Source organism: Aquila chrysaetos, chromosome 20 (assembly GCF_900496995.4).
Source record: "Aquila chrysaetos chrysaetos chromosome 20, bAquChr1.4, whole genome shotgun sequence".
In the NCBI taxonomy this organism is placed as follows: domain Eukaryota; kingdom Metazoa; phylum Chordata; class Aves; order Accipitriformes; family Accipitridae; genus Aquila; species Aquila chrysaetos.
Genome location: NC_044023.1, coordinates 9,958,807 through 9,970,836, shown reverse-complemented (window position 1 = coordinate 9,970,836; position 12,030 = coordinate 9,958,807). Strand labels below are relative to the sequence as shown.

General features: G+C 36.1%; 1 protein-coding gene across 12 annotated transcripts in view; it reads left to right on the top strand.

Annotated features, from left to right (window-relative positions):
• Positions 1–12,030, top strand: part of ERC2 (ELKS/RAB6-interacting/CAST family member 2) — a 534,400-nt gene that overhangs the window by 242,497 nt on the left and 279,873 nt on the right. For 9 of the 12 annotated variants that reach the window (XR_003920742.2, XR_003920744.2, XR_003920746.2 and 6 more), the window contains one exon: positions 1,786–1,797. The exons of the other annotated variants lie outside the window; for them this stretch is intronic. Coding sequence is in view for 1 of the 9 variants with exons in the window: in XM_029996089.2 (XP_029851949.1) it covers positions 1,786–1,797 (12 nt within the window). In the remaining 8 variants the exon portion in view is untranslated. The remainder of the gene's footprint in view (positions 1–1,785; positions 1,798–12,030) is intronic. 12 annotated transcript variants of the gene reach the window in all.

The window sequence follows — 12,030 nt, the reverse complement described above, 5'->3', positions numbered from 1 at the left end:
GTTTGAATCATGAAATTTAGTGCAATACAGTAGTACAAAATGCATGATTAGGAAGCTAGGACCAGTAAGACTGCCTGCTGTAAGCTAAGGATCATACTTGATACAGTTTAGGAAGATAAAGTTCGGGTGAATTTGCTTATGGCAGTGTCATTGTGAGCCATCTAAATAATGAAGCAGACATCTAAATAATGAGGTGTGAATCCTGATATGTCAGAATAAATATCTGCAGTAAGGATAGGAAGGTATTAATGTCATCGAGCGCTAGCAAGACTCCATGTGGAAAACTGCTGTGTACTTCTCATCGGTCATATTGGAGAAGGTTGAATGAAAACTGGAAACAGGTGCAGAGAGGGCTGGTAGGATAATTAAAGGAAAGGAGTGCTCATGTCACAGGAGGAGTCTAAACAGCAGTGGCTTGTTTCTCTGGCAAAACAAAGGCTTGGCAGGGATGCTGGTTCTCTATAAATATGTGAAAGGGTAAGCGCAGTGGTGAAGGAAGAGTGATTTCGGTAAAAGAGTGTTGGCACATAAGACAATGGATATAAATTATCCATTAATAAATTTAGACTGAAAAGAGAAAGAAAGTGATGAGAACATCGTGTAGATTGCAAAATCTTGGATCTGCTTTTCTCCAATGGTATGTTAGATGGTCAGTCGTCTGCTTGACTGAGTGTAGCTTCTCAGCAAAACTTACAACAATAGGAAAGTCCATTTAAAAATACTGTCCTAGCTATGAGACAAAACCAGTTTGTTTTTCAACAAGAAGTTTGGTTTTTTGTTACCCACTTTTCACAGGCAGTGGTAAGTTTTGCATAATAACACTATAGATGCACATTTAAGCTCTTGGGGTGATCAGACTACAATTAATTCATTCTGAATTGATTTGGATTTGAATTCTGATGAAAATAAGTCCACAGAGCACTGACAATTCATTGCGTAAATGACAAAACATCAGCTCGTGGAATAATTGTGTTCAAAAGAAGTATTTTTGTGGCTTTTAAAAAATTTCCCTTTCATAAATGAATGAAACCCTGTGCACCAGTGACAACTTTAAGGATTAATCTATCTGGGTGTCAGGCGGGGATTTTTTTTGCCTTACTTAATTGAAAGGGCAGGTTAGGTATTTTTTAATAAATAAGTTATCAAGCATCAGAGTATTTTCAGTGATGAAGTATTAACCTTATTCTTCAGACTGAAGAAAAATACTGCTGTCAGCATTAGAACGGGCTGTATTTTTGGGGGGGGGTGGGGTGGCAAATCTCTGTCTTTGATTGCTAGGTACAGTGCTTTGTGAACTTCTAAATGATATCTTTGAACAAGCTGCCAAATTGTTTAACTGTTTCGGCTTTCATGGGAAGACTTGAATGTGGGTCATCAAACCTATGTCAGTTCAAAAAAGGACTACGTGGTATATGATGAGACACTTGTGTGGCAGTGAATCCTACCAATATCCACCTAATTTATTTCTTCCATTCGGTGTATGTATACATTTGGATGGTTCTAAATATGGATGGCTTTCCACAGTCCACAAATGACAAGATGCCATTTTACTTTAAAATTTTTGTTTTATTCAGTGCACAGCAAGGATATACTGCTACAGAAATTTTATTTTACTTCTCGCTTTCCCTTCCCTTCCCCTTTTTTTTTTTGAATGAAATCTGTTGATATAACATCTGCTTGTTATATTTTTAAAGAACTAATGTGTTCCTCCCTTTATTCTCTTTTGCTGTCTTCCTCTCTATCTGTTTTTCTCCAAACTGCTGCTTTCATCCCTACTCCAACCAGCTTGACTTCCAGGTCAGTATTTTCTGCTCTCCTACTTAATTGCTCCTTCCGCAATGAAGGTTTTCATTGATGCTTCATTTATTTGACCATTTTGATTCCATATTAATAACTTCTGTTTGTCTTTTTTTTGATTTTTGTTTTTATTCTGTCCCTATTGTGAAGTTTTTGGTCATTCCATTTCTAGATCAGAAACTTTACAGTAAATGAATGCTTTTGTCAAAAGTCTGTAAGAAAAAAATATTTATTAACAACATATTCAATTCATATGTTGTTTTGTGTGAAGATTTTTTTCTTCTTTCAGTTTTACTTTTATTGTCTTTGTTTAGGGAGTTCAACATTGGGAATAACGTTTTGGTAGACAACCCAACCCAATAGGTAATGGATTGAACAATAAAGATAGTATACTGAGAGATTTATACCCAAGATGAGAGACTTATTCTTAATACTTTACCATCACACCTTTTACTGTTATTGCAGACATAATAGGATGAGTTGGAGTGTTTCAGCTTCTGGTTCAGGAACTTTTAGCTGTTCGTGCTGGCCAGATTATGGACCAGCACATAACTGCAAGGGAGGTGTATGTATGTGTGTGTTTTATATGCTGTGTTTGTATATAGCATCATCTAGTCAGATTCAGGTTTTTCTTTCTTCCAGATTTTAAATTAGTTTAGCTAGTGTTTGTGCTTGTGCACTGTTTGAGTAATCTTATCATCTTATCAAGTATTATTACGTATCTTGTGGTGCTTGTTGAAAGTAAAAATTGATCTAGTCAACATTTTTTTTCTCTTAGTAGGCCTTGATGTTAATTTTTCTTTCTCATGCTTATGAATGGCTGTACGCTGTAAGTTTATACTTAAGTGTAAGTTTACAGAACAGTCTTAAAACATCTACTTGGTATTTTAGAAACTACTAACTTCATATGATTTGGAGTACAGGTTCATCTGCTTCTTCCTTTCCCCATTAATTCCCCCATTCAGTTCTATATTCTTAAGCTCACCACTTATTTTTCAATTTCTGAAGTTGGTGATTGAAACTTGCACAAAGCTTTGTTTCCTGTACTGAAGGAGCTTTGCTTTAGGCAGGAACAAACCTGGTTTTCAATCATTATCAAGGTAGAAAGTGTTTACTACTTCATAGACCAGTCTGACTGAAATATAAAGGAGGGTATATACTGCAAAGACTTTCCAGGTGGATTATTTCAGCTACCAAAGTTTTGCATTTGCAGATACGGTTCCAGGTATTAGGTTGCCATTCAGCACATTTGGCTAAAATCATGGCAAATGTCCAATCTGCCTTTATAATGTATTCAGATCTGAAGTTTTCAGGATTTTTATGTCAATGCATGCTTTTTGCAGAGCTTGCCAGTTTTGGAGAGTTTTGGTATCTTAGTCTCAAAACCAAGCACAGTTCACGTTTCACCGTTCAGACGTGTCAGAGAAGTTTCTGACGTGGATACCTTCGAACTGTATGGCAAAAGGTGGCTCATTATGAAACGATTGACAAGACAAGAGGGTTTTTTTCCTGATATGCTTTAATGAACCTCACAATCACAAGTTACTTTCCAGCTGGAAAATTTTGTTTCTGAAATTTGAAGCTTATTGATTGCAGCAATGAATCGGATGAACACTTTCTTTTTATTTTCTATCTACTACAAGCACATTTTAATGCACTTCAATAGATAGTTATAACACCTGAATTATAAAAATACTTAAACAAATTATTTTCAGAATCTTTCTTTCTTCCAGAAATTAATTAAATGCATTTACTCTGGAATTGGCTATGATGAAATTATTGTCTGAATGTGAGAACTTTGGCATTTCTGTCAGAACATACTCAACATTTATTGAAAATCTCTCTAGCCAGAGAGAGCTTAAAGAAAGGTATTATGCTATGCGTTTGTCATTATGGTTGATTTCACTGGAATTCAATGATTGGTATGCAGAAACATTTGTTCAGCGGTTGGAGGTGCAATTTCTGTTATGTTTTATTGACCTAAAAAACCAGCTGACCTTGCTGAAGCAAACTGTCCTCATAACCCAGCCAACTTTCATCCCTAGAGTCCTAGATAAGTTGTAGCGTATGATTAGAGTTTATTGTGGGATTTCAGTGAAGTGTTAAGTTTTTGCAGCTTGAATCGTCATTAAGGTCAAAACTTAATTTAAGAAACAGATCTATTAATTTCTTTAATTCCTGCTTATCAATATGTTCTTAGCTGTCATTTTGTTCATCCATATTTATATGGGGTTAGAATGATTAGAAAAATGCTGCATCTGTTTTACAACATGATGGGCTATTGATACTGATGGCAAACAAGAAAATCAAATACATTGGCATAACCCCTGCCATGTGCATCTACCTATACAATAAAAAAATGTTCTGAGCACAAGTATCAGTACAGTAACTTTTTTTTTTCATTTAGGTTACAGCAGGTTATATACTCCCCAAACTTTTCTGCCTGCATATAAAGAGGAGATGGATGTTTTTTCCATGTATAATATACTGACCAGTGGTAGAAGTTTTCCCACCAGCCTCTGATGTTGGCCTTCCTAATTGTTTCCGTGGGAGGCTAGAGCTCAATGAGATGTGTAAGGCAAGGTTTAACAGAGTTTTAAATTTAACTTATGAGCCTTCCACAGTTTTGTCAAATGTCAGTTTGATGGTTCCAAGGGCAGAGTGATATGTTGTTCAAAGATAATTTCCCTGGAGAAATTGAGATAGTGTACTAATGAAAACTGAGAGAATCTGTGATATACATTACTCTTCTGAGAGACTGGTTATTCTGAGTGAGAAACATAGTTGTCACATTGGATAACAGGCAGATATTTGTCATGTCTTTCTGTTTCAGTCTGCTACATATACAGAATCAACATTTTAATGTGAACTTTTTGAAAGAGATGAGGATTTGAGAAGAGATTATTTAGATTTATCTGATTACATGTGTGATTTTGAATTTGTATACATTTACATTTCATTTTATTTAAGAAACAGTAAAGTAGAAGGCTTATTTCCTTGGAATTCTACTTTCTTAAGAAAAAAAGTAAAATAATAATATATTACAAAATAACTAGAAATCATAGTGATAAATAATAACAAGATACAAATGGATCCCTGGGGCAGGATAATGCATTGTTGTTCAGTTTTATCCCACTGACTCCTGAACCTGTCTGCTCAGTTCTATACGTTGCCCTTTCAGTTTGCTTAAAGGCATGCAGAAGTTAAAATAATAATTTCTGAGACAGCTAGAAATGGATTATTTAAATAAGGAAGGATATTTTGTAATTTCTCAGTGATGTGCTTTTTTTTTGGTTTTGATTTGGAGTGTAAATACTCTGTGGAAGTAAATGGATATGCAGCATAAACTGGATATGAGGAGAAAAGACCTCCACGTCTCGGAAGGAAAAATACCCACTTTGGATTGGGTTGGACCTGACACCACAATTCTGTGTTGGGGAAGAGAGAACATAAGGAACTGTTACTCTTTCTGTTTCATGGTTACTAATTTCTAGATGAAGCAAGATTTCTTATGCTTCTCTAGACCTGCTGCTTCCACTAGTTTTCCCCAGGGCGAAGATCCACAGAGCATATTTCTTTACCTCTTGAATGTGTGAATAAAGTAGCTGTACAGCACTCCTCCGGGGAGCTTGGTGGCTGCCTGGGTGCAATGCTGTCAGGATTCCCTGTGTACAGTGGAGGGGTGTGTGAGTGAAGAATCATTGTGAGATAGCACAGCTTACCCTCAAAAAGCTGTGACTGAAAAGAGACAGGGGAACTAAATTTAGGAGTTGGGCTGTTGGTGGCACCGCTTCTTCCACTCACATTGTTTGCTTCTATAATGCAGGAGCAACATGCCTGGACAACGTGATTGTGACTGGATTGAAATGCTCTGATCTGCATTTATAATAAGGGGAAGTTAGTATGTCAAAACAAGAAAACATACAAAGTGTACCTGGTTTATTTGGAGGTCTGAAGAGGTTACTGCAAAAGCATGATTTATGTATTGAATGATAATGGCTGGATTGATCCTGAGAACTGCTAGGTTGAGCCAGGAGTTGCAGTTGAAAGATTTGATTCAGAAGGAAATTACAATGAAACACAAAGTGCAGCAGAGGAGGTTTGACCCCGATTGCTGTCAGGCTGAGCTGGACATGCTGGGGAGCAGTTGGATGCAGAGAATAACTGGACAGAGTCAGGAGTTGGTGGTTGTGGTGGTTTTTTTTCTTTTGTTTTGTTGTTGTTGTTTGCTTGTTTGTTTGTTTGTTTGTTTGTTTTAAATTTGTTTTTTTTTTAAAGAAGGAAAAAATATTACCTGGACAACAGCTGGAAAGGACCTGATGGAGCAGCAGCAGGACTGCAGCTCCTTGGTTGCAAATATCAGGCAACAAACTATTTGCAGTTACTGGTTACTGTTATTGCTAATGGTATCAATTAATAAAATAGCTGAGCAAGCAATTGCCATATTAAATCAGATCAAATATCCTTCTCATCTAGCATCCTGTCATCAGCAGTCTTGTCTTTTTTTTTTTTTTTTTTTTTTTAAGAACATCAGAAGAAAATGCAGAACAATCCTGGGCGTACAAGAGAGATGTGTGACAGATGAGTCTTCTAGTACAGATTTCACACATGTTCATATAAAGTGTCATCCAGTAAGAATGTGCTGAGAAAGACAGTAGTGCAATGCACTGTATTGGAGTTTCAGTGGTTGCAGTGCAGATATGTGTTGAAACAAAGTGATATGAACCATAGTTTGGAACAGGATTTTAGTAGGTCTTTTTAATTCATGCATTATCCTCATGTGGATATTTCTAGCATCTCTCTAGGGCTTTGGAGGGAACTGTGTCAGACTAAACACTTCTTAAACAAAGATTTTGGAAAACTTCCCAGACTGTGTGTTAGGTAAACCCTTCCTCCCACGTTTTTGTCTTTGAGGTGAGAAATGTTTCAGTGACTTCTGTGACACTTGCTTTATTTCTACCAGGCAGAGTTGTTGGTTCTCTCAAGCCAACAATATCTTTTTGTGGTGCATTTGGAGGCAAAGTACTTGTCACACTGAAGCACCGTCATAATCTGAGTATTAAGAAATCTTAAACCAGGCTTCCAACATTTGAAATAATGCGATTTAAAGGAGGAGGAGGAAAAAGAAGAAGAAGTCGAAGAAGTGTTATTTGAATTTGTGGCTTTTTTTTTTTCTTTTTTTTTTTTTTTAACCCAGCAATAGAATCACCTTGTGTTTTTTGAGACGTATAGATCTGTGTCAGCTGCAAGTTGCTCCTCTGAGTGAAACTGAAATAGCTACCCATTGGTAACAGGAGCTGGGAATGTAATGAAAACATTGAGTATACTAAAATTAATTTCTCTTAACTGGTAACTCTGGGCATTACAGCATTTTTGCATTCAACTGGAGAATTAGGGATGTGGGAATTAAATTCTTTGGAGATTTTAAAAATACTGTTTGGTTTTCATTATTTTTTTTTGTCCCTTGTTTGCACTGGTCATTTTGATTGCAGTCCTTTATATCAACACAGAGAGAACACAGGGTGCTTCTCAGTTCTCCTGGTGAGTAGATGGAGTAGGAAACAGTTCACGGAGTTTGCTATAGTCTCAGCTTCAGGTGAATGACAGAAAGAAGACCAAGTATTCTTCTTCAGTAAGAGATGGCAATATTAACTTCTTGTGATAATATTCTCTAAGGCATGTAGCATAATAGGGGCCTTTATTACCAAAAGATAAAGTCAATTTGGCCAAAGTTAATCAGAGAGTATTGCCTTCCTCCAAATTCTCTTGTCCAAAAGTCAACAAAATTTTACTCAGTTGTCACAAGCTTATTTCATAAGGGATGGTCTTAATGTTCCCTGATAGCCTTCCTGGCAGCAGGGGCAATCCAGCCCCAGGGTGACAATGTTTTTCTGTCTCAGCAGGAGGCATCCACTCAAGCTTTCCTTCTCATCCCAGATTATAGTAGACATGCTAAGGAAGCTGAGCTACTCCTACATATGTCATTGTAGAAAAGATATTTTTTTCAGTTACAAGATTGGATAGCACCACTGTAAAACTGAAGTTGTGTCACAGGGTCAGCTGTAGGGGGGTAGGTTACACAGTTTAGTAGTTTAAACAATTATAAAGGCAATTTCAGTTCAGGCTGTTGAAGTCTTGCGCCTGCTCCTTTTCAGTGGGAAGTAGAGAGAGGAAGTATAGCTCTTCTACAGAGAAAAGGAAGAGTGGGAATAAGATCTGCCAGTTTTTCTGCTTTGGAATAGTGAGGGCAAGAAGGGCAAAGGTGAGACAGGATAGACAGGATTTTTTTCTGTAGGATGGTAGTAGGTTAGTCAGACATGCAAAGAAAGGAATTCCTTGGGATTTGGGGATGAAGTATTCCTCCAAAATGTGGCCTTTATGATAACAGACATGGAAAAAATTGTGGTTTTTTTTCTTTTGAGTCTAAACAAAAAATGAGGAATGATCCCATCCCCCCCCCCCCCTACCCCCTTAGAAAGTCTTCATTCAAAACACTTTACTCATATGTGCCTATGTAGTGGTCTGTCTTAATCTGTGAGCTTTTTATGTTGGTCTGTCAAATTTTCACATTAAAAGCAGGAGGACTCCCAAATTCAAAAGAAGCAGAAGAAATGTTTTTTTTGTTTGTTTGTTTGTTTGTTTTTAAAAGCTGTGATAGCTTTGAAATAGAGAATGGAGCTGATTTATACCAATGTTATACTTCAGTTCTGGATGAATCAGTATGACCCATGTCCTCCTTAAGGCAGACAATTACCTGGCTGCTTATATTCTCAGAATCTGGATGCGTTGTATAGTGTTATCAAATGGAATAAAGAGGCTGTGCAGAGAAAGTATTACAAGTTTTAGCACCATTTTTAAGAAAGTAACAGATATTCATAGCAGCTTCATCATCAGACTGTCAGAATAACCAAAGAGACAAACCCCAAATGAAATAATTACTCTGAAGGGAGTAACATGTTAGAAGTGGTAAACTGCTTAATTATAGCGTTGGGACTTTCTTAGGCTCCATTCTACATACGTTGCTTGTTTTGTGGGTTGAGTGTATTGTATCAGTGGTGAATATGCACTTGGTGTGGATTGCAGATCAGTTTTGGTAGGGCATCACTGAAACAGTTCACACTTAGCCCTGCAACATATATTCATTTTTCTGTGTTTTGAAGATTCCTTATTGGGAAAGCCAGACAGCTGCTTGGTACCTTTGTTTTTCCCTTTTTGCTTTTTGGTACCGCAGTTGTGACATGCCTTCCTTCAATGAGGAATACTCTTCTTGTGTGCAGCTTTGGACATGCTGGTTCTTTTCTCATTGTTAACAAATGCACTAGCAATAAATAGTAGCATTCTGTGTTGCTGTAACATGACTTGTTTGCTAGTCAGTGGATCTCACAGAAAAAGTCATTGTGTACAATGATCAAATGGCTTTGCAGTTTTGCAGTCAGTAGAGTTCACTTTAAAAGGAAAAAGGCAAAATGCTTATGAAATAAAATGTTATTATTTTATATGTTAATAAATTTTAATCTGTTTTCTTCCTGTCGTTATGATCATTACTGTCTGCCATTTTATATCAGGGCATAAAACTAGATGAAAGATTTGGTTTGGCCTGGAATGTACAAGCAGTGTAGCTTCTGAACATTGTCTACATCATAAAAAAAGGGTCAGTCCCAATATAATTTTTTGCCATCAAGGGAGAAAGAATAAAAGTTAGTTTGAAGCTCAGCCCTATTGGAAATGCTGGCTGTGTCAAAGTAATTAATTGCTTATTGGTTGGGGTGATTGCTTTTGTTTTTGCATTTAAGGTATTCTTTATTTTTTTATCATCATGACAATTGTGTTAGTTAACAAAAAGAAAATAAGAATGATTAAGAATAAGGAAAACCCCCAAATTTTAAAAGACATTTTGGATACTAATAATTCTTTAGGTTATAGAATCTGGATTTAAAAAAAAACCAACCTGAAAGTTTTTGTAAATGCACATGGCAGCACAGAAAGATACTACTTAGTTTTTTATTAGCATATCATAAATCTTAAGGTGACTAGAGTCTAACTTACTTAATAAATTTAGCAGTCAAACATGAGGGCTTTCCTTTAGAAGAATGATGGTTATTTGAGGTATGTTATGTTTTCTTTGTCATATCAAAATTTCAGCCTGTCATGGATATAGATTTTCTTATCATGAGAATACTTTTTTCCCCAGACAAATCCATCTATGGGTTGTAAGTAAACAAACAGTGTCCTTGCATATTTGTGTCAGGAATGTGTCTGTCAGTAACCCTCTTAATGTCTCTTGTGATGTTTACAGTTTGCTAGAGTCTAACCCATCTTTGTTTTTCAGGTTTATAGATTGGTAGTAGCAAATACATTTGTATTCCAGGAAAATGCCAGAAACAATACTTAACTTTGCTCATATCTTAATGAAAATTCTATCTTATGGATTTAAATGGAGTTGGATTGGAATTTTAAAGAAATACCATTATGCTGTTGTTTCAGTCTTGACTCAACAAATCAAATTGGAACCTATGCATACTGTCATTTTTAAGACAGTGAGAACTGAACTGTTGGAAGTATTTCTACTGAGTCTTACTGAAGTAATGTAGTTCAGAACGGACATTCACATGGACAGGATTTATAGGATCAGGTCTTCCGCATGACTAGCTCCTGAGATCCGGAGTGCCTAGTAACATGTTAAGATTTGTTTTATTGCTCACATACGTGAAATTTTTTTGTAAAGGTGTGGACTATCTATAAAGGAGAAAGAGATGATCTGTTAAAAAGAAAAATAATTTTTTCAAGTAACAATGTTGGTAGTATTCTACCCAGTGCATGCCTAGAACAATAGGTGAAGATGTGATTATTTAAAATACCTGTACTGGATTAAATTTTAAAATGTATTTTTGAGACTTTCCTGTTTTATAGAAATTACTTGTTTTGACTAAATTTTTGTATTTAATAATTTTTTTTTCCCCAAAAACATTCTTTGGCAAGTTTATTGCACTCTGATTTTTTTTTTTTTTTTTTTTTTTTTGAGGAATACAGGTTCCTAGCTTACTGGAGAATTTTTTGATTGACTTTCAGACAGCTGGTCCCATTATGATGCTGTTTAATGTGATGAAAATTATTACAGAGACATATTCCTTTAGAAAATGCTATAGATTTTGCTCTTGGGAGTATTTTGCATGTCTGCATTTTTTGGATGCTTTGAGGAAAAAAAAAAGTCTTTATGAAATAGAGTAAAGGCTATACTAAGCATGTAACACTTATTTTTGGCTGACATTACCAACTTTTTGGCCAAGGGACCCAGGTGGCTAATTAAAGCTGGGAATTTAATGAAATAGTGTGATTTTCTATAGCTATCAGAGATGAAAACATTAGAGTTCAGACTACAGTTACACACTACTGTAAAATGAAATCTGAAAGATACGTATATGCAGAAACTAAATGTCAGTATTTGTCGCAAAAAGTTGGACTGAAGGAATTAAATGTACTGGAGTTAGAGCTACGAGAGCAATTTGTATGCTCTTTCAGAAGAACAAGAAAAAACAAAACCAAACATGGTTAAACATAGTAATTACAAATAGTGATATTCATACTTGCAAGAACTAAGTGCTACTACCGTTTTGGTATTTGCCTTTCTGCTGATCAAGGGTCTTGATCTCCATGACACTGATGTCTATTTCTTACAAAGACATTTCAATTAAAAAATTAAATAGAATGAACAGCTAGTGTAATTGATGTAAGGACATCTTGCTGTTTGCACAGCAAGATTAAGGGGCTCGAGGTTCTTTGGTCTGGACTTCATAAGAGAAAGCTATAGGGCTGTATAAGAATTTTTTGTCTTTTCCTTCACCTGTCTTGTATGGATCTATGATATTCTAGGTGTACCTAAATATTTAGCAGTCATAGTTTGATGGTTCTTCAGCACTATCAGAAATCAGAGCCGCTACAGTCTCTTGATTCCTGTCTTGGTGGTCTAAGGCCATTTTTCTGAAAAAGTTGTTGGATGCTGAGGAAAACAGTTGTAGGCATAGCTGTGGTTTACATACCTGATTTTAAGTCTAGAGCTCAGCTGAGGTGGAAATTAATGGCTATGGAGCATTCTGTGTGTTGAGAAAGATGATTGAAATTTATCCCAGATCAGGAAGATTCAGGAAGAGGAATGGGGAATTATGTCTGGCCGATTTTTACTGGAGTAGAATAGCTACAGTCTACTGTGTATTTACAGGTCAGAGCAATGACTTG